A 25,512-nucleotide genomic window follows, 5' to 3' on the forward strand; every position below is an offset into this window, starting at 1 on the left:
GGCTGCTCCTCTCAGGAGGACACACACACACATGCCAATGCTGCGGAGGGACGCGATGAGAGCCGTGCTCCATGAGGGGAGCCAGCCCCGAGCAGAACGGGGGATCCAGGCATGCTGCAGCCATGGAGCGGGACAGGAGGCTCCAGGTAGGGTGGTGACAGCGGTGTCCCCCACGTCTGGGCATGTCAGGAGGCACTGGGGGGACATGGGTGCATGCGGACACGACAAGGGCAGAAAGCGGCAAGCGTGGCCGTGGCCTCCATTTACCAGAAGTAGCGCCTGCTCCTGCAACAACTGCTGCTGCAGGATCTCTAACTGTCTCTGCTCCTCCTCTAACTGTCGCCTGATGTACTCCTGGAGGCATGGGCAGCAAGGATCAAAGGAAAAAGAGAGAGAAGGTAAAAGAGCCAGTAATTCCGGAGAGGAAGGAGAATGAGGTGGGCGCCCACATCCGCCCCACCCAAGTGATCTGATCAATCAGCCCTGGCACCCTCCATCCCTGCCAAAGAGCCCAGGGTGTCCACCACTCTACAAGAATGGAAACCACTGGGAAATGGCAAACGCTACCCAAGAATAACAAAAAATCTGACCCCAACAACAAGCGGGCGTGGAAAACCTGCACCAAGTGCCCTCACATCTGCGGGCCAGCAAGTGGATCCACACAGAAATAAACAACAGCAGTGAAAGCGACACACGCAGTGTTAACAATTAAGCAATTCGCTCTCAAGTGGCAAAACGTGAGTGTTCACAAGAAGATCTCTGACTGGAGGCAGAGGGATCCGTGCTGAAGGCTTTGGCCCCACTGCCACGGCGTTACCTGCTCGTGCTCCGCGCGCCGCCGCTCCTCCTCCCGCCGCATCTGCTCCTCGTAGTGCCGGCGCTGCTCCCGCTCCTGCTGCTTCCGCAGCTCCTTCTCCCGCCTCTGTTGCTGTGGGGGGCAGGAGGTACCGCTCAGCATCCCCATCCCTCTCCCCAGGAGCTCAAAGCCCTTTTTCTCACAGTTTTTGGGGTGTCGCCTTGCCCACAGACCCAGAGCGCTCCCACCCATCCAAAGGAGATGCCTTGCCAGCAGGCTGGTCCATTGGGGGATAGAGGGACTCCTTGATCCCACTCCATCCTCACACACTCTGGTGTTTGGCACTGCCTATGGAGAACCCACAGCATCCTCCCAGCAAGAACCAGATCATTTCTTCTCCCACCTGCAGATGAAGCCATGGGGGCAGTGCATGGTCCCCAATTCCCAGCATGGCCAACCAGGTGTTAATGAGGCCTCGGACACCTGGGAGCTACACGAGCTCATCACCTACAGATAACACACATCTCAGCCCCAAACCCACCCAGGAGGATGAGGGAGAGAGACAGGGAACTTACTGCCTATTCAGAGGGAAATGCATCCCTCTTTATGTTTGCTGAGACCAGAAACCAACGAGGAAGACTCAAAATCCAAGGGTTTTTCCTTTTTGAAGCACCAAACAAGCCAGATGGGACTCCCCTTGCTATTCTCAGGTCATGCCTGCCCCACTCCCTCCTGGGTGCATCCCTGCCTGCTCCACTCTGTAGCACAGCAATCCAGGGAGTGTTGGGGTGATGACAAGCCACAGCCTGCTGTGAGTCACCCTGGGCGCACCTGCAGCCCCCACACGCCTGCTTTTACCCCAGCCTGACTCCTCCAGCTGCCTAAACCATGCCGGGAGCAGGGGCTGGCAGCAAAGTGCTGCAGTGCTGCACAGGCTGCTCGCCAGGGCAGCCCTCACTGCAGCATCCAGCATCGGCAGAGGGCACTCAAATGCCGGGACTGGCTGCGGAGCTGCCTGCCCTGACTCCATCACCTCCATCATCTCCTGCTGCAGCCACACACCAAAGGGAAGCACTCGCCGAAGCAGAAACCTGGCTCTTCTTTCTCCTTTTTTTTTTCCTGTGTTTTTTTTTTTCTCTGCTTGCCGACACTCGGTGGCTGAGCAGGCTGCAGTGGGAATTCCGTCACTGGAGAAGCTGGCACTGCCATGCACTCACTAAATCGTGGGGAGGGCTGGAGCCAGCAGCTGAAGAGCTGGCTGAGCATTCCAGAGACCAAGATGCTTCCGTGTGAAACTGCTGCTCTGCAGGAACCTGCACTGCATACACTGATTTAGAATCTGTATCTGCCTGCAGATACCTATAGAGACACTGTATTTTCCTCCATATTCTATATATTTGTGTCTCTGTGGAGATACACATCTAAGGATATCTTTACAGACATATATCCATGGAGATAAATCTATCTACAGATTGTAACAAGCACTTAAAGACCCCAACATTTCCATCAGGAGCCACTGCCTGTCCTGCTGCTGCCTCCTCACCCCCAGGTAACATCCACATGGACTCCAATGATTTCCCTGAGCTACAGCACAGCTTTAGTGCCACCTATAGCAATATTTATCAGAGCTGCTCCACTTGTCTCAGGCAAGGAAAAACTGCATCCAACCTGAAATAACCTGCCAGCTCCAGACACCGGTGTGTCCCACGCCAGGCACAGGCACTGGCACTGCCCACGTAGGCAGGGGATGCATGTGCTGCTCCCTGTGCATGCCTGTCCTCGCTGGCAACAGGGGAATGTGGGGCTGGGTGCAGCTTTTGGGACTCTGCAACAGAAATTGCAGAGGGCTCACCACAGGACACAGTCACTCTGCAGCATCCTGGTGATATATTGGATTTCTTGGCTTTGCCAGTGCTCCCTGACCTCCTGAGGTGATGGTCACTGTTCCCATGACCTCTGAAGCACAGATCTTCAGACTAATGTGTTAAATAAATGTTACCCTGAGCTTCCAGTCCCAGTTGTGCCACACTGGTTTTGGGGTGGGTTTTAATGGCTGCAATTTTTAGTTAAACTATCACACTGCTGAATAAAGCACATAATGCTTGTGTAGGCTGGGCTTGGCTGGCAGGAGGCAAGGCCCTGTATACCACAGCTATTTCTTAAATAAAAATCACCCAATGGTGATGAAATGGTCTTCATTTCCAATCTAGCAGGCAAACAAATCCAAATCCTTCCAAAGAAGGAGGCAAAAGCAATTTTCTCAAGGAGGGAGTAGCATGCCATCCTTCCTGGGTACCATGTGCCCCAGTGAGCTTGCCTCCCTTCTGGTCCCTTTCCTTCCAGGCACCATCTCACCACCAGCCTTCTAAAAGCCTATTTAACTCCAGGAATGAGAATTGAGGCCCACAGGGACCACTTTCCTTCAAAGCCAGGCCTGATGCTTTTTGGGTACTTAAAGGTCCCCTGCACCCTGCTGCAGGCAGGCTCTTGGGGCTGAGGCTCCGAGCAGGATCCAGCACACTCATTTATGGAGGCCAGCAGCACAGCACTCCCCTCCAGCTCCACAGCACGTTTGTCAGGTCACATTATAAGCAGGTCATTTGTCACGGCAGCATTACCAGCACCTTCAGCTGAGCACTGCAGCCCAGCAGAGCAGGGCTCAATCAGCTGCCTTCCCTGCATGGCCCCGCTGCAGCAGCTGGCAAACATCTGGAGAGGACCTGGCACTGCAGTGGGCAAAGCCTCCAGCAATGCCCCCGTCTCCCCAGGACTAGGATGATGTGGACCATTTTTGAAGGAGGGATTTGGATCAGGGAGATGCAGCTGAAAACAAGTGCATGTAGAAACAGAAAAGGAAAAAAAAAACAAACCAAAACCAAAGACTCAAAGATCTCTCTTTCCTTGCCTCCTTTTCTCCCTCTTTTCTGACCTCCCTCTCTCACTGCAAGAGCACACTTCCCACATTTCTCCAAGCCTGAAACTACCGTGTGTATTTACACTATCAGGATCCATTATTCATGCAAGGCAAGAGCACCAATTAATTAGGACTGCATTTATATAACTCTGCAGGTAAAGCTATATGTAGCCGCTTGTAAGCCAGAACAGGATCTTATTTGCACTGCACCAGATATGACAGGCTTTAAATATTGATGAGAGAAGACACACAAAGGCAAAACCTCTGGTGGGGAGGCCCTTGGAGGCCTGGCATGAAACAAGGACTTCAAAGAGCAAGCTCGCTTTGCTAGATCAGACACATCCTGGGCTACGAGCAATGAGAGAGATGCAGCTGCCCCTTGAACCCCCTGAGCTCACAGAGGCACTGACACTTGCAAGAAGAAGCTCCTGGAAACCCTGGCTTGCTGCTCCCAAACACCAGCATGAGCCAGGAAAGAAGTGGAAGGGGAATTCCAAGTGACAAATGAAAACAAATATTCTAGGTGGTTGCGTTGTTGTGACAGGCTCATTTATCTGAGCCACCAGGGAAAGAGTGACTGTGGCTGGAACATCATCTTTTCTGACACACCAAGCACTGGAGCATGGAGAGGTGTTTCCCACTGGTGGAGAATCTGGGTCAGAACTTCCCACCATGGCAAACAGGGATCTGATTTGCTCTGAACCACTGCAGAGCTTTTATTCAGGATCACCATGAAGGGATGCCCCATGCAGGACGAATCTCATGCTTCAGAAACTGTGAGCCCTACATGTTTCCTGACCAAAGAGCAATGAGAGAGACATGAGGTGCAGCTCCTACCTGCACTACAGGAGCTGCTGTAACACAGCTCTCCCTGGAAATGGGTGCAGGAATGCTGCTGGGACCACTGCAGTGTCCCCCTGCACCACACAACTATGAGGGGGGCTGCCATCTTAATGGCAAGGTTCCTACCAGCTACAGGAAAACTGCACATGCAGAAGAAAATAACAAACCACCATTTTAGATAACCTAAATTTAACTACAACTAATTGCTGAAATTTTTTAAATTGCTTTTTAAGAGCTTCTAGTCGATGGTGTTCTGCTGGTTAACATTTACAGGAGCTTCAGCAATTTTTTATCCCTTGAACATCCAGCTCTGTAACTGCACTAACTGGAACCTCGAATGAAAACAGCAAGATGCTTAGATCTGCCTTGTACATTCCCTGTAATGATCTGACCTTCGTTTTATACCTAGAATGGACAAAAATCCACAGTTTGGCAGAAAAATGAGGTTATGTAAAGCCCTCTCTGACTCCATCTGCCCACTGCTGCCAAGGGGTCTGCACAGAGATTTGTCTTGCAGGATCCCTAAAGCTCCTGACCCCAGGATGTGTTATTCCTACAGCTCAGCTGGAGTTTTGGTGGTTAAACCAGTGCATCAAGGCTCATTCTGTGCCAGCAACAAATGGAAGGCTGATTAGGGAACTATATATATCTAATATATGTATATATAGGGAAAAATTAAAATATATTCAAGCCTATTCACCCTTCTGCATGACACAAACATTTTCTGCAGTGCTGTTGGATCTATTGATATTTAATTTCCTAATTTGAGGGTTAGTTCTGGTGCACATTTTGAATTCATGAGACCAACTTTCTATACGAGGGAAAACAAAGCTGCAACTCTGCTCCTATGAAAGTCCCGGCTTCAAAGCTGGCTTGGGCATTTTTACTTCCACTGCAATTAAAGACAGCTGCAAATCTAAATCTCTTTGGCTGCCTGGAAGAAGATTCAGCCCCAGAGAAGGAAATTGGTCAGCTCCTGAAAAAGGAGACCCAAGTGTCCAACAGATGCAAGGAGACACGCAAAGGATGGCAGCAAGGTCTCGAGGGCACCAAGAAGGCCATAAAGAGACCACCAGAAGACTTCCTCACTTGGCTTTTTTCCATATGCATTTGATGTTATTGTTAGAGCAACACCAGGAGATGGTGGATTTCCCCAAAAAAGCCCTAACGTGGGAGGTACTTTGTGAGAGGTTCAGAAATCCCCATTTAGGAAGATCAAGGTGACAGAAAAAATGCAATTCTTTCATTGTGAGCTCTGTTAAATGAGACATGAGAAAGGGTAGGAGCTCTACCCCTGCATTGGAAAACCACTAAACAAACCTCCTGGAGGTCTGCACTGGCAGAGGAATGGACCAGTTATCCCACTAAGGCCTTTCTTCAGCTCTTTTGCTGTGCATCTCCTGTACAAATTAACTCCAAGCATTTCTGAGCTCGGCATCCTTCTACATCAATCCTTCTGGAGCTGCACTTGGTCCCAAATGCCAACTCACTCCCTCAGCCTGGACACCTCCACGGCATCTTATGAGCAGGAGCTCTTTCTGTAAACACAGTAATATGTTTGGCAGCTTGAACAGGCTGACTTAGGAGACCCAAAAGCCACCAGCTCCAAGGGTTTATTTGTCCCGGCTGCTCTACTGTGTTTTAAAGGTCAAATTTATTTTGAAAACACAGTAATCTGAGTCTTCCACTGGTCTCTTCCCCCAGAGATCTGCTGGTACCAGTGCTGCCTGCTGGAGGCACACCCCATCTTAGTCAGACCATAAAGTAGCATGGAAGAAATCCTGTTCCCATTAACCAAAATAAATCCCTGGCCAAGAGCCATTAAGGAAAGTTAGTGCAAAGCTGGTGTAGGAAAAAGAGAGGCCCAACAGCAGCAGCCTGGCTGGAGCAGCACTCCACACCCATGCAGTGTGCTGGGAGCCTCAGGACAGCCACACCAAACTCAGCACAACTGTGACAGCTCCTGGTGGCCACCTCTGTCTGCCCATCAGAGGCTTCCTGCCCCAAAATACCCAGGAAGGGCAAAGACCAAACTGTATCCAAACCATATTTCATCAGCAGCAGCAATGAAACTTCATTTGCTGATCTCTGCACTTACAGATTCTCTGGGTTTGCAGATTCAGGGCACCTTGCAGCTGGCAAAGCCACAGCCAGCCATGCTGGGGAGCATCTGTCCTCACCACTGCCACAACCCACCACGTTTGCAACAGAAGGTCTGTACCTCTTTCAAGGACTCCAGCTTTAATCCTCACCATAGCAACTCAGCTGCTCCTTGCCACGCCAACGGTGTCTAATGGAGAGCAGAGCTCATTTCACTCTGTGGCTGGAGGCAGGTGAAGCTAAGCCTGGCCAGATGGACCTGAGGAAATGGGCACTTGAGAAGATGCTGGGGCTACCACAGCTGCCAGCTGGCCCCAGCATCTGCTCTGATCCTGGCTGAGCCCGTGGGACAGATCACATCAGGTGGGGCAGAGGATGCTCTTCAACCACAGCCCCCCTGCCTTTCCCCACTCCTCTGACATGGCAGGAGTTGCAAACACCTCTTGGCCAGCTTTGCTCCAGCACAACCCCCTTTCCACTGAGGTCCAAAAGCTGTAAGGCAGCTGGGAAGAAGGCAGTGGGTGAAGAAGCCCAAAGGGGCTGTTCCAAGCCATTAGAAAAGGCATTGGGTTTAAATCCTGGCTATGGTGGCATTAACATTTAATGACTTGGGGACAGAAGGGAAACTGGCAGAGCCCAGGGGACTGAGCACAGCCCAGCCCAGCAAGGCAGCAGCTCTAGCTCAGGGCAGAGCTCTCCTGCTTAGCAAAGGGATTAGTCCTCCATTCAAAACCTGCCTGGGAAGCAGCAAAGAGAGAACAATTTTCTTCTGTGTGAAGAGAACATATTAATACTGCAGCAAGCATTGTATTCGTTACAGGATTGCAGTTAATCTGGTGTCTGCTTTTATTCTGCTGTTGTTCTGCTCCTGTACTGCTTGCAGCAAGCAGGCTGGGACAAAGGCAGAACCAGGCCTCCTTACAAGAGTCCTCACAAACATCCACTGGGGCAGGGGATTTTGGGGTGCATCTATGTGCAAACCTTGTCCTCTCCCTAAGCAGCTTGCCAGCCTTGGGATGGGTGCAGGGCTCTAGCAAAGCCTGACCTACAAAGTATTGAATACTCTGTGCTCTGACAACAGACAGACCTACATATTTACCAGACTGAAAAAATGCTGTGCCTGGGATTTGTCTTTGTTGATTTTTGCCCTGGAGGGGCTCAGAGGACCACCTCGAAGAGGGGCCATACCATCACCATCACCACCATCAGCTGCCTGAAATTCCTTCCTGTCTGTGTCCCTGGCCTGAGGCATTACTCAGTACAGGGAGAGATTGGTGACCAGAGCAACAGACCTCTTGCTCATGCAAATTAAGGGGGTGGGTGCCCTAACAGTTCATTTACTGAAAATCCTTTTATCAGAAATACTGGTGACCTCTTCAGAAAGCTAATTTAATGACCCTCAATGTATGAACCCTTCAATGAGTCACTTGGGCTGACTTCAGAGCAAGGCAATGGGTGTATTTTTGAAAGACCCCATCAAAAACCCCAAGAGACAGGGAAAAGCCCCTTTATTTTTTGGTGAACTTCAATGAGCTAAAGCAAAAGCCAGCACTTCCTCCAGAGCACATGGCCAGGCTGAGCAGCTCAGGGACACCCAAAGTCACAAGGTCAAATCCTGCAGCTGGATTTTAAATGGGGTGGATAATTTTAAGACCGATTGCATTTGTGGCTGGTATGTTAAGACAAGGGTAATGAAATCTTATCCTTCAGGGCACATATGGATCATTGCACAAGTCAGGCAGGCACCTGCCCCTCGCCTGCAAGAGAAATTGTAATTGGCAGGGACTGTAAGACTGAAGTTGAAATTATGGATTAAATGGGACACAAATGGCACATAGATCCAGGGATAGGGCAAATTGGGCTTTTCAGCTTCTTTTCAACTGTAACAGTCCACAGGAGCAAATAACAATAATGAACTTGACAGATGCTGGATTGCCCACCTCGACTGAGTCACCCCAGTCACAGGCTGACTCTGCTCAGTAGTTCCAGGGAACCCTTTAGGTTTGGAATTCCAAGGGTTTATTTACAGCAAACCAGTTCTATTACCTTCCCAAAAGCTGGCAACAATTGGCTGTGGTGGGGAGAGTGGCTGGAGGTGGCTGCACCAAAAGGACGAGCAGAGAGGCTTGACCAGTGTAACAAAACATTTGGGATTACTGACTGGAGAGGTCAGCGCGTGACCTTCAACCAGGCTGAGAACGGTCCCTTGGGACCTGCTGCTCCACCCAAAAACCAGCTCATCCCTGGCCAGTTACCTCCTCCAGCCTCCTCCTCTGCTCCTTCTGCTCCTCGATGCGCTTCTGCCGCTCGGCCAACAACTGCCGCTTGTGCTCCTCGTTCTCGCGCTGCTGCTGCTCCAGCTGCTGCCGCCGCAGCGCCTCCGAGCGCTCCTTGTTGGCCAGCTGCAGCCGCAGGAAATCCCGCCGCAGCGTCGACTCCCCGGGCAGGTTCAGGATGGAGCTGCACACAGGAGAAGCATCAGGGAAGATGCCCCTCCCTGCAGGCTTCAGCCTCTTGCTGCTGTGTGGTTTTCCAGCGTGGCCCCTCTCCCCTCCATCCCAACAGCATCCGAGCGCCCGACGGAGCTCGGGCAGCAGTGGGTGGAGGGATGGGGGCCTGCAGGTGCCAGAGCTTTGCTCATGGCTCATCGGTCATTTACTCACTGTAAATGGAATGGTTTCCTTTACATTAAGTTTCTAACCAGAGCCTCTGGTGCTGCAGTGGCTGGCACACACTATATTTAGCTGTGCACAAAGCACATTTAGCATGAATCATTGCCAGCTATTAAAATACTACATTATCTCAGAGAAATAATGGAATAACCTGATACTAATTACAACGGCTCTGAAAAATGTCAGCAAAGAAAGTTCCAGCCCCACAGTGCTTGCAGCAGCAGCACCTGGGAGGTTTCATGGTGAAAAATTACATGGAAACAGGGAGTTAGTTACACTTGGATGTAAGGAACTACATTTTAAAGAATTTTAAAATTTCACCTCACATTTTTCGACATCTCAATATCCACATTCCCATGACAGCACCATGTCGTGCTGCAGATCCCACAGGCAATGGGGTTTTCTTCCCCAGCTTTTGGTTAAGGTGGTCCAGAGCATCAGTTTATACCCACGCACCACCCGGCAGCAAGAATTCCCTCTGCTCTGCCAGGGAACAGGACTCTGTGCTCAGAATGTCCTTTTTCCATTTCCAGTTCATATGAGCCCATAATCCAAGCTGATTTGACACAGAGTTAAAAGGGATGTAAGGGCACAAATGAGATGCTGATTTTTACCTTGGCTCTCCAGAGTCGTTTTCCTCCTCCTCCTCTTCACTTCCACTGTACTCGTACTCTGTCTCATCTAGGAACAGAATTGCTCATCAGTGCCCTTTGCTGGACTCATTTGTTTTTCCAGTGGCTGCAAACCCCAGAGCTCTGAAGGCAGAACAGCCAATTCTCTTTACCTTGCATGGCCAAGAATAAGCAGCATTACTGCTCTGCATTTTGTGGTTTTATGGGGGCCACAAGGCCAGGGAAGCACCAGCACAGTGGGCAACAGCCCTGACAACCACAGCCCCTTGATGTAAAGATGGGAGTGTCCACAAAATAAGAATTTATCCCCAAATGCCAGTGACCCCCTTCTTCAGGATGGTTCTGCAACAGGATGTGCATCACCAGCTATTGGAGCCACAGCCACAGGAAGGTGGGATTTAACCAAGGCTCTGAAGGCACCAGCTCCTCTTTCCCTAAACATATGCTCTTCCTATGCAAATCCATGTAATTTCCAGGCAATGAAGATATCTACATAAAAGCTCACTGCAATGTTGTGTTACATGCTGCAATTTCTGTTGGGATATCATCTTTATCGGATGAAGGGAATTATAGTCAAAGAAAGGCTTGCATTTATCCAATTACTCTCCATCTCTAGGGTCCAACCTTCATTTGCCAGACTAAACACATTTAATACTTCACTGGGATCCCATTTTATTGTTTTGATTGTAGTGAAATCTATTACAAGGGGCTGGAAGGTACGCATGAAAAATTAATTCCGCTACCAATAAGAAGAGAAATAGCAACATATTAATTTGCTGGATTCTACAAATGAGCTTTCAAATTAAAATTCAGTTCACAAGCAGCTGAATACTTTAACAAGTTTTTTCTGCTATCTGATCTTTCTTGCAGAGGACTTTGATAGGGCCTGGAGAGTTCACTGAAAACATTCAGTTTAATGGGTTATTCCTAGTCAGTGGGATTGCTTTGGGGCAAGGGTCTTATCTGGATGTTCGTTTGCACAGCTCTGCTCTTTGCTGGTGCTGCAGGGATGTCACGTAGATCAACACACTTGGCATGAAATACGTGAGCTGGGGAAAATTCAGCTTAGCAGCTTCACCCTCCCACACGCCAGCACAGATCTATGCAAACGTAAATTTTATACACACGCTTTAATGAATCAAAGCTTAGATGTTCCATGTGGAAATTACCACCTGGCCTAAAAATGGCATCACTTTTCATTAGGAAAAAAAATAATTTAAAAACACTGATTAACTCTAATGACAGTCACCTGTCTGCTTTGCAGGAACACCCATTGTTTAGTTACAGGTATTTATTTTCATTTCAAAGACTGAGAGGAATCAAACCAAACAAAACAATCTGTCCCCAAAACCACATGAAGGCCTACACCCATTGAATTTAACGAGACTGCAAACAATCTCAGCCATCTGAGTAAGGAGAACTGGTACTGAGACCATGGGCAACCCAGTCCTCTTTGTCTTCCCCCTTTTCCCCATAAGTTTCACCTGCCTGGACGTGCCCTGGTCTGCACTAGGCATCCCCAAGCACATGGGAGAGGTCACAGGTTGCCCAGACAGGGATATCTGAGCACATGGCAGAGATTAAAGACTGCTCAGAGCGCTTTTTATTCTCCACCAACCCTCCTCTCTGCTCCACTGACCTTTCTCTCCTCGCTTCTTTTTAGTCCTGTCGATGTGGTCCTTGAGCTGGATGCGGACCTGCCGCTCGTTGGGCTGGTCTCGGATGAAGGGGTGCTTCATCAGCTGCTCCGTCGTCGGTCTCTGGCTGTGGTTCTTCACCAGGCAGCTCTCAATGAAGGACTGAAACTTTTTAGACCTGGGCAAGAACAGGGAAGGAAGGCATAGAAATAACAGGTAAATGTATAGATTCTCATGTTAGAAAGTTTGAGAAGATTTTTCTCAGTTCTTGCTCATTATCCCAGAATGCTGGGAAGCATCAGTATGGCCAGAGAATCACCAAAGCAAGATGTCACTAATGGTACCCAAGAAAAAGCAAGGGAGTGCTCCTGCTCCCTTCCCTCTGAACCTGTGAAACTGCAGGTAGAAACAAGATACCACACAGATATAAGCACAATGCCTGAGTGGATAGTTTCTCATATTTTATAGCCCCCCAGGCAGTGTTTCAAGAGATGAATCTTTGTGAAGCTGAGCGGGACAAGCTAGGTTTAATTTTCTTTTTTTTAGATTTAAGTCCCACCACTGCAGGGCTTGGTAGAGCTCAGGCAACCTTTGGGTGAGGCTGCTGCCTGCAGGCTCTGTCAGCAGCATCGAAACCCACCAGGGCTGGGGGGCCAGCAGGTCCCAGCCCCCTGATCCAAGAGACTGGGACATGCTCTTTTGATAGAGATGGGAACAGAGCCTTGCCCTCCTCCCTGCCCACAAAGTTACACTCAATCTCAGCTAAAACAGTCTCAGCCAAATCTTTAATAAACAAATTTGTCTTAGTCTCGAGTGCTGCATATCCAAAGTTTTCCTGGAACTAATTTCACCACATTATAAACTCAAGAGAACAGGGATTTACAAGGAAGGAAAATGTTGACAGGCTACTGTAGTCTATGTTGTTTTAGCAAATAAGAAAATGAATATAAATTAATGTCAGAAGCCAACAGATACTACAGAACTGCATTAGAAGTAAAACAATAAGCTTTCAGGGATTTTACTTTTAAGCTGTCAGACTAAAAGTGATTTATCTTTCAAGTGCTAATCCATACAAATTGAGATGCAAAAATAAAATATGCTACTGGATCCAATTAAATCTTCCCTCCAGCTCTGCTAATGAGCAAATCTGCCTTCCCCACCTTGCCTTGAGAAATGCAGTATTTCAGTGTACCCAGAAGGCACCATCAATGTGATGCTCAAAAAAAAAAATACACTTTTAAAATACAATTCTCCCTTGTTGGTGGGAAGCTGGAGACTCTCCAGTCCTGGATGTGTGGTCCAGAGCATGTGCCAATAGACTACAGGTGAAGTAGCTGAGAAGTTTTCCTCCTGGAAGTGATGGGATGGGGGTGGGTCCCTGTGATGCCCTAAGACACCTTTGCTGCCTGAGCAGATATGGACAGGGATTTCCCATCCACTTTCCAGCTCAGGCTGCTGCATTTCCCAAAATCTTCCTCTCCCAAACAAGCCAGCCTGTCCAGTGGCACAGTCCAGCCCTCACTGGAGCTGAAGACCAGGGCTTTCTCCCTGGCTCTGATCCAGGAGGACTCCAGCACAGGTTTCATCCCCTCCCCAGGCCCAGGGCAGCTCACCTTCCTGAAACACACGTTCCTCCAGCTCCTGGGGTTTGCAAAGCTTAAATCAATGTTTGCAAAGCTTTTGCAGCTGCTTGGATGAAAAGTGGTACCACAGTGCAAATATCACCTCATTAACAAAGAGGTTTCATGTCTTTTACAATGCAGGGCTAGAGAAGGTTTATGGGAACAAAATCACTAAAGTTTGAGTTCATTTTGCCTGCAAACAGGGCAAGAGGAAAATAAAGCTTCATTGCTGGCTGGCTTTAATTGGGAAAGAAAATGATATACCAAAGACTTTAATTTCACAGGAACAGAGCACTCCTTCAAAAGCTAGTCTGAGGATTTAGCAAGCAACAAAATTATTTTCCTCTCTGCAGTTTTTAACTGGGGGGAGGCTCCCATGCCAGTGTTCTCTCTTGGCTTTCCTGACTTACCCTCAAAGGGGCTGGAGACCCCTCACTACTTTTACATGCAAGGAAAAAGATGGTCTGCCCATGTAGTGTATTTTTATTTATGTGTTGCTGTGCACAAAAGCAAGGACAAACTCAAGTTGAACCTTCCTTCATTTTGCTTTTCTCTTGTGACCTGTGCTTGTGAAAACCAGCCCACTGACTGCCAGGAAGCCACCCCAAAAGCCTGGTCAAACATCTCCACTCTTCCTGGGGTGGGCTTGCAGAATTTCAGGACTCATCCTGGCAAGGCCCAAAAACCTCCAGCTGAGAAATGAGCCAAGGACAGCAAATCTGCCCAGTGCCACATTGAAAATGCTGCAAAAATTTGCTTTCATGGAGCTTTATCTGGATCCTTTGGAGCTTTCCACTCCAATGACAGCTTGGAAGATAAACAGGGTCTGAGCTACCTGAAATACACATGTCCCAGCTCTGATGGACACCAGGGATGCCTGCTTGATCATGGAAGGGGAGCAGAGGCCAGGTCAGCACCAAGCTGCCTCTCAAAGCTGGAGTTTTATTACATTGTGGCTTCCCAGGAGATCTTCCATCAAAGCACCCAGGATGGCATCCCTGGCACAGGCAGAGCACAACTCTGGGCAGACCAAATGACCCCAGGCAGACCCCACAGGATGAGCACACCTGGCACAGCTGCCAGATGTGTGGGGCAAGGTGGTGCCCAGGAACATGCCACCTTGCACTAAGCACATCCTGCAATGGCAGGACAGGAAAATGAAATTTTATAAATATAAATTCCATCCCAGCTCAATTTTTGCCTTAAGGATATGGGGAAACATCCTGCTCAAAATGTGCTTTCATCAGCTCCCCTCTGCCTGGAGGCTGAAGGAGTCTTTGCTGAATAAACAGCACTTTTGTATGAAAAATAAACTCTCAAGTCTCACAATCCTTTTAGTGCTGTAGGAGTAAGGATAACAAAGGAGCAGACTGGTGATCTGGCAGAAAGCAAGCACCTACACTATTTTCTCAGCTGACTAATTGTATCCTCAAAAGGTCATGCAAAGAGAGCAAGAATATCTGACACCCTCTGCAGAGCCAGCTGGGAATGGTCCCTCTCCTCCTGGTTTGGTACTGGAGCAGCTGATGATCAGGCTGACCAAACTGAGATGGCTCCTGCCAAAGCCCGGGTGAGTTTTTAGGCTGGTCCTAAAAGCCCAACACCATGCATCCAAAGCAGAGGTCTCAAAGTCCCTCTCATTCCTCTGTCAGCAATAAAATAGCTGCTGCTGTTGCCCCAAGTGTTGTCAGTACATACCATGGGCTCTTCTCCTTTTTATGGGTGTGCAATCAATAAGACATTAAGCAAAATTTAAAGGATTAAGGCAAAGCTTCCCTCTGTGAGCTCAGCCCATCTGGGAACAAGGGGCAGTGCTGTCTCTCCAACATGTGGCAGATCTTTCCTGACTAAACCACTGCTGAACCTGGGGCAGGAAAGCAGCACAAACCAAAGACAAGTGTTTTTAAGGACTCCACTTCCATCAATACAGAACATACAGTAACAAAACAACATCTGGCTGGGCTTCAGGAATATTTGTCCTGTGGGTTTTTATTGGCATGCCTCACTTTCTTTCCTTTTTTCTTTTTTTTGTTCCAAAACAGTGATGTATCTTTTCCTGCAAAATTTTAAAATAAAGCCCAAACAAAGTACAAATCTCTGCATTCCTGGGCCTTCAAGATAAACCATCCTCTTTTTTTTTTTCTGGCCTGGATACATGTTTCCACTTGAGAACGGAACCTGACTGGAATGAAACAGGAGCCAAGCAAAGTGTCATCAGACTTCAGGCTACACAAACTGCCCAGGAAAAGCCAATTCTGCACTGTGAAATGGCAGGGTGAGTGTGTTGCTCTCTCTGCACACCAAGGAAGGCCTCCATCCCATGGTGGATCCCTCAGAACAAATTTCCTCTCCATGGAAGACCAAAACCCAAAACTGTGCTCACCAGCATGAAATGCTGGAGACCATCACCAACCCCCAAAACTACATAAATATCAACACCATGTCCCCAGCGTGCCCAGCTGCAGAAAAAGACTGCTCCAGAAATGTTTTTACAGTCCCTAAAGATGGAGAAAGAAACTCACCACTTCTTAGATTTCAACCTCGGGGCCGGGTTGCGGGGGATGAGGAAGAGGGCTCTCATGGGATGCATGTCACACAGGGCTGCAATTTGTAAGAAGAGGCATTAAAAATACAGCACAGACATCCAGCTGGGAGATCCGAGCTCCCTCTGAGGCTGCCAGACCCTCGTGGCAGGATGACTGCAGCAACAACCCCCCAGAAACAACCCCCAGCCCTGGGCTCAGGTGAGGGCTGATGTCCCCACCCAGGTGAGGGCTGATGTCCCCACCCAAGGGCTCTGAGTGTCCCCAGCACCACCAGGGTTGGCTGGGGTCATCTCTGCTCTTGCAGCTCCAGGCCCTCAGCACCTGCCAGGTGCTGACATCAATGTGCCAGAGCATGGGACAACCATGCCACGTGGCATGATGCTCTGCTTTATTGACTTGCATTTTCCAGCAAGGACAGTCTGAGGACAACACTGAAAACTGTGGCAGTGTGACTTGTGGGGGTGCACCCAGCATGTCACTGTCAGTGTCACACCAGCTCTGAGGTGTTCTACCTGCTTCCAGTCCTCCAGCCCTTCTTCACCTGCATTTTATTTGAGGAAAGCATGTCCCAGAGTGCTCCAAGATGTATCAGGTGTCACACAGGTGCCTTTGCTCACTGCCCACCCTGCCCCCTGGGCCATGCTGTCCTGGCAGCTTTGTCCCCATGGGTGCTGTGAGCTCCACCTCAGCAAGCCCAGGGAAAACCTTGGGGTGGTTTTTCACCAGCTGAGCTCTGGCTGGTGCCCAGCAGAGCCCAGCATTTACAGCCCAGGGGCAATGAACAGAGCCATGACTACTCACGGGGAGCACCTTCGGCCATCTCGATGGCTGTTATCCCCAGAGACCACAAGTCACTCTGTGGAAGAAAGCAGAGGGACATTGCCAGTGCAAGGAGAAATGCACACATTTATCCACCCTGTTCCCAAGCCTTGCTCAGCCCTGAGTCTCCTGAAGGATCAGAGCAGAGACAACACACATATCTGGGAAACTCTTGATTTCATACCTCTAACACCCTTCCTTCCATCCTCTCCCTTGCCAGCAGGATCACCCAAACCCCCAGCTCCCTGCCAGACAGCAGCACTGAGCTGCCCTCCAGAGCCTCCTCCCCACCATCAGTGCTGAGCTGTGGCTGCACCCCTAGCCCTGACAACGAGCCCAGGGGATGGACTGGCTCTCCTGGCACTGCAGGAGGCAGAGGCTGGACGTGCCCAGTGAGAGAAAGTGAGCCCAACCCATCTGCTGGACTGGGAACACGACTCAGACCAATGCTGGTGCTTCCACCTAAGGATGGACTCTGCCTTCCACCCTTCCTCTTGTGCATCCAGCTCTCCCTTGCCCTGTTTTCTGCCATGTCCCTGCAGTCCCACTTCACTTTTCTCCTCTCCAGTTCAAGAGCTGCTCTCTCTAAACTGCCTCAAGCCTCTAAACCTACCACTTAGTGAGTAAATCCCAGAAAGGTTGTTTTTTCCACTACAGAGTCCCAAAAGCCCAGCCAGAGCTAGAGAGAACCTCCAGGAGCCACAAGCACCTCTTCACATACACCCTCCAGGAAAGGCAACTTGGATTTCCAATTTCAGGGCACTTTTCCTCATTTTTAGTTCAAGATGCTGTCCTTGCTACACATCTTTGCACCTGCTTAAAAATTCTCTCTCAAATCTTATTTTCAGCCCTTTCACAGCACAGTCTCATCCATTCTTTGTTTCTGGTCAGCTGGGATTTCTGCTGCATACTTAATTATCAGTCTTTCCACATGATTCAGTACACATGACCCCTTCCCTCTGGGTTGCCACTGAACTCCTTCCAAATTCCTAATGTGTCTTTCCATATTGAGGTGCCCAGTATTATATGCAAGATGCCAAGTGATCTTAAAGCTGGAGGAATACAGAAAGGGATTATCATCTCTCTGAGTCTCCCGGAGAAAGCAGAAAACTCAGCGGGAAGCACACATTTTATAATGATCTGGAATTCAGGAATTTTTTTGAGTGGTTTTTATTTTTAAGACTGAAAAGCCTTTCAGTCCATTCAGCAAAGGGATGCTGTGCTAATGTATTTGCATTCCCTTGACTTGGGAAGGGAAGCAGGCTTCCTTCTCCCCCTCCTTTTGATTCTAAGCTTATTGACAAGATATCTCTAAAGCAAAAAGGAAGACTGGCTGGGGGAAAAAACAACAAATAACCTCAACAACAGGAGGGGGGTTCTATTTGTTCTTTTTTAAAGTGGTTTATTTATGTGAGGAGGTATTTACTGCCTCCTTCCATAGATTACACAGGCATCTCTTTCTGGCTAAGAAAACAGTGAGATCAGAGGCTTTTTGTCCAAGAGATTAAGCCTGTGAGGATTCCTTTTCTCACCCTATAAATCTCATTTTTTGTATTCAGTATTTTAAGCCAGTCAGCTAAACCTAAGAGCATCTGATTTGCATCCCTTTTAAAAGAAATAATTTACATCCTCCCCACCCTACTTCAAAGCAAGAGCATCAGGTGCAAGGCTGTGATCCGGGGTATGGACTAATGTCCAGTGGCTCCCACATCACCAGGAGCTCTGAAAGCACCCTGCATGGAGCGTGTCAGCAGCAATCAGCTCCTGTTCCACATCCCCAGCCACGGGAAAATGGCCAGAGCCAACTTCAGAGGCTCGCTGTGAGCATCTGATCCTCGGGGACAATAGAGGGATTCTGGTCCTGCAGCCTGTGCATCAGTCCACGGCATATTAAGTGCCCCAGTTATTCTGGCAGGAAGAAAATCCTCAGGGATTTCAGAGGGTAGAAGTAGCCTATGAAGATATCAGTCCTTTAAAAAAAATATAATAGCAAAAAGCTGTGATTAATGAGAGCATTGCACAGGCAGCTGTCGGTGGAGAAGTGGCGAGAGCAGCCAGTGCAGGGTGCAGCCCTGTCATGAAGCACTGCCCTAGCAGAGCTGAGGAAATGCTTGTTGTAATTGGTTAATCAAAGAGTAATAAGTAATTGGAGATTAAACTATTTCTACATGTCCCCATCACTAACAATTTCTGTAACCCAGAGTCTGAACTCAGACTGGAGAGCTGCTCTCTGGAAAACCCTCAGTTCAAAACTTGACTGATGCACTTAAATGGCTGCAAGAGCAAAGCATCATTTGGCTTCTTTAAAATCATTCATTTCTCAAAAATTTGTCTGAACAATGAGTAATTGCAGCCAAAATTATATCACAATGGTGGGCTGTGCCTCTGTTACACTGGAGTGTTCTACTTTTAGAAAGCAGCTCACACCAGAGGGTCTCAAAGTCCTTTTTAAAACATCACCTTGTGAAGTGACCTCTCAGCAGGCACATGAACAGAAGTACAGCAAGCTTCACATCTGCCTGAGCTTCCCCCCCAGAGTTCATGTGGCAATGCCCTGCCCTCCTCTCTGGACACACTCAGTGGACCTTAGGAGGTTTGGAGCTGGAAATTCAAGTTCTGGACACTTCAAAAAACCAAGGGACAAAAAACCAAGGGATATTTCTACAGATGTGTATCCAGAAACTTGTAGCAAGGCAGAAACAGGATAAACTATAACAGATAAACTATAATAAGCTCTCCCTGCTTTAAACATCAGACCTCACTGTAGTTTGAATGGGCAGGTGGGACTCCTAACCTTCCTGTGGATCTGCTGCATGGCACAGGGCTCTGTGCCACATTATAACTCAGCAGCGATGTTGTGCTGCCACTGATCCAAAAATAAACTTCAAACAGGCTGGAGAGACATGTAAAAAGTAGGTCAGCCCCCTAAACGTCTGATTGTGTGGCAGCCTTCACATCTCCCTGAGAATATCAGCCTGCAGGCCAGAGGATGTGATTTTACCCTTTCTAAACCTGACCTGACTCCTCTCCAGAGTAAATAGAGCAAATACAGCTTGTTTGACTGGAGTATTTAAATACACAGCATCAAAAAGCAGGGTAGCAAGTAGGAAGCCTGAGTCTGACACCTTTCTCCACACGGGGAAAGACTCCTCACAGTAAATTTGGATACATGAACAGCACAACAAAGATTCAGGTTGGACCTGAACTGGCATCCCAAAATCCCACAGCCAGAAAGCAGGAGGAGCCTGCACTGCCTGCCAGTGTGTTTTTCAGTGCTGCAGTGATATGCTGAATCCCTGGGCAGGAAGATGCTCGTGCAGGTACCTTGAAGTCGTAAGTGGCATCGGGATTTTCGTCGCAGGCGATGACCTCGGGGGCCATCCAGTAAGGCGTGCCAATGAAGGTGTTCCTCCTGCCCACCGTCCTGTCCAGCTGGGCACTGACACCAAAGTCCACTGCAGCAGGGAGACAGTGGGGCATCAGTCAGAGACAAACCTGCTGCTCCATGTAAAGCATTGTGTTCAGTCAGGACAGCTCTGCACGGCCAGGAAAGGGGGACGTGGCTGAAGACATTCCTGTTTGATCTCTGCTGGCATCAACAGAGGTCAGTCAAGGACAAACCTGATCATCTGATGTCCATGTTTTGTACAAAACCCTGTGCCTTTTCCTCCTTGCCAGGAGGCAATGAAAAGAAATCACAGCTCCTCATACTAATGAGAAACAGGGTTAGCAACATGAATAAGCAGCAGCCTTTGTTCTACGCTTGTTCATTTGAATTGAAGCCTGCCAAATACTGGTGGAAGCCTCATTTTTCTACCTAAATTCTTGCTGCAAATGGCAGAAATGCAAAATACTTAAGGAACTAAGGACCAAGGACAAAGACCCATGGGAAATGTCAAGCAGAGAGCTGCAAAATGAAGCAAAAAATTATGAAATCAAACCAATGAGAGAATACTCTCTGGTCCACTAACTGCACTTCACACAACACAGTGGCTAGAGATTTGCCCTGGAGAATTTCCCCTTGGAGAGGAATCCTCAGGAGCATAAAGCCCAATGAGCTGGTGGTGCCATCTGTTAAGCCAGGGTTTTATTCTGCTGTAGAGGGAGAGAGGAGGCATGGGAAAACCAGGCTCTCACCACACATGACCAGTGTAAGGGATCTTCCATCCCCAACAAAAATTAATCGTGCAGAGACAGCCTCAATACCATCAATACTGGACAAGTGGGGATGTGTACAAATCATCTGCACTGATCTGCTGCCTTCCACATGATCTCCACACCAATGCCTGCTCCTCTCCAGGGTGACTAACAGAGTGCACAAAATTCAGAGTAGTTCTTGCAAATTAAACCCCTCCATCAGGTTAGCCTGGAAAAGGAGCCTGGATTATGTCATGCTAAACTGAAAATGGATTATTCTCCAGGACACTAATATGCAGCTGTGGGGGAACATCCACTCACAACATCTGGTGGTGATCACAGGGCAATTTTCAATCCAGGGCATGAAAAATTGGTGTTGGTTGCTTAACCTGTACCTGGTGGCAGAGCTGTCTGAGCAGAAACACCACTGCAGGTGCATCTCTGCAGGCAGAACCTGGCCATCAACCCCTGGCAGCTTGAGGCACAGCACTCGGTCAACACCCACGGTTGTGTATCAAATCCAACATAACAAAACCCACTGAGGAGCTCTTGGTACCCATCCTCTTTCTTCAGGTCATGTACAAGCCAGTCTTGCTGCTTCTCCCCAGCCAGCCCACCTGCAGTTTCCAGGAGCTGTAAGCCACTCTTACCTAGTTTCACTTCTGCATTTTCTGTCAGCAACACATTCTGTCCCTTGATGTCTCGATGAATTACTTTGTGCTGGTGTAGATGACTCAAGCCCTGGAGAATTCAGAGAAAGGTTAGAGGAACCCAAGTTCAAAGCATGTTATTTTCTGACATTCCTCCTCAACCAATTATGCTCCAGAAATGAAAGGTTCACAGTTGGAGTCAAGCACTTGAGAATGCTTTTGTTTATCACATGCTACAAACACTGTCCCATGTCCCATGCTGGGAGGACATGCCTGGCGAGGAGCCTGTGCATTCTGCAGGGTTTTAACACAATCTTTCACATGCCAGCAGGAACCTATATTAACCCAAATTCTGCCCTCACTCCAGACAGGATTTCCCCCATGTGCTCCCTTGCCTCAGGGAGCCATTTCTGTGGCAGAAATAATAGAATGTGCTTGTCTCCTTTCTCCACTTCCATCATCCAGAAACTGAAGAAAACAATTCTCTTGTTATATGGGTCCAATAAACTGGATTTCAGTACACTGAGAAACTTGTATTAAAAAAAAACTACCATGCAAATACAAATGTTATAACTTGCACATATCCCTAACAGAGATATAGCTCAAGTGAAAAGCCTGCCTCAAAGGCTAAAGGTAAACTAGCTTTGCTGTTGTGCTGGTTTATTAGCTCATTAATTTCTTTTGCAACCCACAATTTTATTTCATTCATTTATTATTTCAGTTTTAAAGTAAAATCCACCCAGACTGCCAGCTTAGGAAAAATATGGATTACTTCAAAAACTAATTTTGCACTAGGTTTGCACTTCACATTAAACATTCATATTTGAGGAAGAAAAGGATTTCTGCTATCACTTCTGGTACTTATTAGTCATTTTATGCTCATTACCTTGGGAAAACTGTGGAACAGATTATATCTGTACAGAAGTGCTTTTTTTAACCATATTATACTTGGTTACAGACACCTTTGAGCATTTGAGGCAAAACAAAAATTCCACAGGATTTCAATAAATCCTTTAACAACATGGATTGAGCCTCGTGTTAGAATTCCAACTGTCCATCACTGTCTGAACCAAGCCTGAGCCACGTTCTGCAGGGTGAAGCTGGCAGCCTTTTCTCACCCCAAACCCCACAGAGGTCACCCTCCACCACCCAAATGTGTGGCCAAAATGCAGTGACACCCAATACTGGCCCCGGGACATGAGTCAGAGGCTGGGCTTTGACTCACTGCCAGGGACTATTTTAAGGAGCAGGCTCATGGAGCTCACACACTTAAAATAACTCCATGTAACTGTGGCCTCCTGGCACTGAAAGCAGTGTCCATATGAAAGCTGATGAGCTACAGTGCCAGCATCTTCTGCACATCACTCTGGTGTGGACAGTGGCATTCAGGGTCAATGCAGAAATGCTGTGTCACCTCTGGACACCCGTGGCAGCCTCAGTGTCAGGCACATCCATTTGGAGTGATCATTCTGCCTCATTTTCATTCATAGAATCAAACAATTGTTTAGGTTGGAAAAGACCTTTAAGACCACAGAGCCCAACCATAACCCTGACAACTGCCAAGGCCACCACAAAACCACATTTCTAAGTGGCACAGCCACATCTCTTTTAAATCCCCCCTGGGACGGGGATCCATCCTTCCCTGGACAGCCTGTTCCAGTACTTAACAACCCCTCTGATAAAGAAATTTTTCTTAAATCTCCCCTAGTGCAACTTGAGGCTCTTTCATCTCATCCTATCATTTCAGTGGCTCTTGTGCAGGTTTCCTTCACAAGCCAAATATTCCTGTTTTCTCTTGAACAAATCTTCAGCTCACAGAGCAATAGATTTTAATGTAGGGCAACCATTACAACCCCATCCTCTAACCTCAGCAATGCAAAATGCAGCAAAGTCTTTGCTGAAGCTGCCATCTCTGGCATGGCCCATTTTAAGACATCTCAGTCAAACATTTATATTGTGAGTATAAAAGCTGCAGCATCCTCATTAAAATCAGACATGTGGATTTAATAAAACATAGGATGCTTTTCAATCATGAAGATTCTGCTTTCCACAGACTTTATTAGTCCTCACCTTTCTGTTAATTAAAAACGTAATTCTAACGTAAATAAATCTTTGCCCTTTTAATACTAATAGGAGATTATATTTTTGTTGAAGGAAAAAAAAGGGTTAAAATTCAGGCAACTAACAGAGCTAAAGGGCATTAAGCAGGGCTTATTTATTATGCATCATACAGGCACATGAATCATTCACGCCTGCTGGCACTGCAGAGGCTCCAGCCCATGGCAGCACAGCATCCACGAAATCTGCAGAGCCAAAGGCTTCCCGTGTCCCCTGGGCACTGAACTGCCACATTCCCAATAACATTCAGCTCCCCCTGGACACGTACCCGCAAAATCTCTCTGCAGATGTAGGCAATCCACTCCTCCTTCAAGGTGTTCCCCTTCGTGTTCTTGATGAGGTCGGTGACAGAGCCTGCGCCGCAGAACTCCATCACCAGCTGCCAGAGGGAACAGGAATGTAATTAATGACACAAATGTCATGCACTGACACCAGCAGCAGCATCCAACACTGGCACTGCTTCTGTGGGGACCCCACGGTGCTACATAGAGCACTGAACATCAACCTGGACTTAGCAGCTTGCAATCTGTTTGGGGTTTGCTATAAAATGAAAAAGTAAAAGGCTTGAAAGGCTTGTGGCCTTCCAGAAGATTGGGAGCAAGAAAGAGGAATCAGTCCAGTGCTGAAAATCAGTGGAGGAGATCAGAATCTCAAACCCTACCCCTACACACCCTACTTTATACTTCTGATCAATGTTTAGTATCAACAGCAATAAAACAAAACTCTGCCTCTTGCATGCAAGTTCTTCCAACCTGAAAATGCAAAGGCACTGAGGCAGATATTTGAAAGCTTCCTATGATTTAGGAACCAGGTGTACTTTTCAATTTTTACTTTTTATTTAACCAAACAAACTTTGGTTCTGACCATGTCTTTGAGCAGGAAACCTCTTTGAAGGGAAGGTTGCCAAGCAGTGTCAGGCGCCCCAGGAGAGAGCTGCTGTCCTACTGCTCATGCTGGCTCCAACATGACTGGCCACCGCCACTTGTACCACTTCCAAAGTTTAAGAATATCAAATATACAAGTGTAATGATCTAACCCAGCCCAAACTTAATCTTGTCATTGAACAACTGTGAAATAAACATTACAAAAATAGCAGGGGATGTGAGTCTGCCTCCCTGGGATTTTGCAGATCCCCAGGGTGTGCAGGAGCCATCAGCGTGCTCCAGAAAGTGAGCACAGCCTCACTGGGCAAGTGCCTTCCTCTCAGATGTGAAACCATGTTTTCCAATTAGATCTGCTTCCCACTTGAAGACATTCCCTTGCCAGATTCTTCAATGTGCATGTTTCAAGTTTCTTATCACATGAGGCTTACATGGCATTTAACGTTCTCCAAGCAAGTGACATCATGATTAAAAGCACAGGCCAAGAAGAGAATTAAAACAGCAGAAGGGTTCCTCCTGACCCAATTGCACAAATGCAGTGATTTAAGACTATCATAAATTATAATGATCATAAAATCCAGACACAGGACTACCATAAACCTTTAAACTAAATAAAATACTTGAGCAGACTATACCTTACTTGGCTTTGACTACACTGCTATCTTTAGTTTTGATGTTAAGTTTCTCTTTTCTTCCTGAACTGGTGCTGAAAAATTCTTGGAATATCCCTGTTAAGTCATGAAAGCGACTTCAAGAAATGAAAGACATGGCAGAAATGGATGGGTCACTGGCCAAAATCTGCCCCATGAAAAGGCAAGGAACATACCTACAGCTCCTCCACCCCAGCAGCAGCCAAGCCATCCTGATGGGTCACTGACATGGCCTAACTCCTGGTTACTCATTGCTCAGTGAATGGGGAATAATGAGGAATAAATAACTGGTTTCAAAGTTGCTTTTCCTCTCTTTCTCCCCTTTGGACCATTGACACGTGGTGAATATCAGTGTCTTCATGTGTGTCTGATTAAACTAACATCTGGGACATCACAGCAGCAAATTTGGAAAGGAAAATCCTGGATAGCTGAGCCAGCCAGCCACAAACATCCTGCAATCCAAAATGCTGCCCTCTCCAGTCTACTTCCATGGGA

General features: G+C 47.8%; 1 protein-coding gene across 9 annotated transcripts in view; it reads right to left on the bottom strand.

Moving 5' to 3' along the window:
• The window catches only part of TNIK (TRAF2 and NCK interacting kinase), a 149,265-nt gene that overhangs the window by 35,867 nt on the left and 87,886 nt on the right, over positions 1–25,512 (bottom strand). For 6 of the 9 annotated variants that reach the window (XM_039713387.1, XM_039713381.1, XM_039713380.1 and 3 more), the window contains exons 5-14: positions 23,755–23,865; positions 21,369–21,459; positions 19,906–20,036; positions 16,564–16,618; positions 15,739–15,817; positions 11,597–11,772; positions 9,940–10,006; positions 8,909–9,113; positions 818–928; positions 268–354 (exon numbers count right to left, since the gene is read on the bottom strand). In XM_039713387.1, coding sequence (XP_039569321.1) covers positions 268–354; positions 818–928; positions 8,909–9,113; positions 9,940–10,006; positions 11,597–11,772; positions 15,739–15,817; positions 16,564–16,618; positions 19,906–20,036; positions 21,369–21,459; positions 23,755–23,865 — 1,113 coding nt within the window. The remainder of the gene's footprint in view (positions 1–267; positions 355–817; positions 929–8,908; positions 9,114–9,939; positions 10,007–11,596; positions 11,773–15,738; positions 15,818–16,563; positions 16,619–19,905; positions 20,037–21,368; positions 21,460–23,754; positions 23,866–25,512) is intronic. The other 3 variants (XM_039713384.1, XM_039713383.1, XM_039713382.1) reach the window with 1 other exon arrangement.

Source organism: Passer montanus, unplaced genomic scaffold (assembly GCF_014805655.1).
Source record: "Passer montanus isolate IOZ18808 unplaced genomic scaffold, ASM1480565v1 scaffold29, whole genome shotgun sequence".
NCBI lineage: Eukaryota > Metazoa > Chordata > Aves > Passeriformes > Passeridae > Passer > Passer montanus.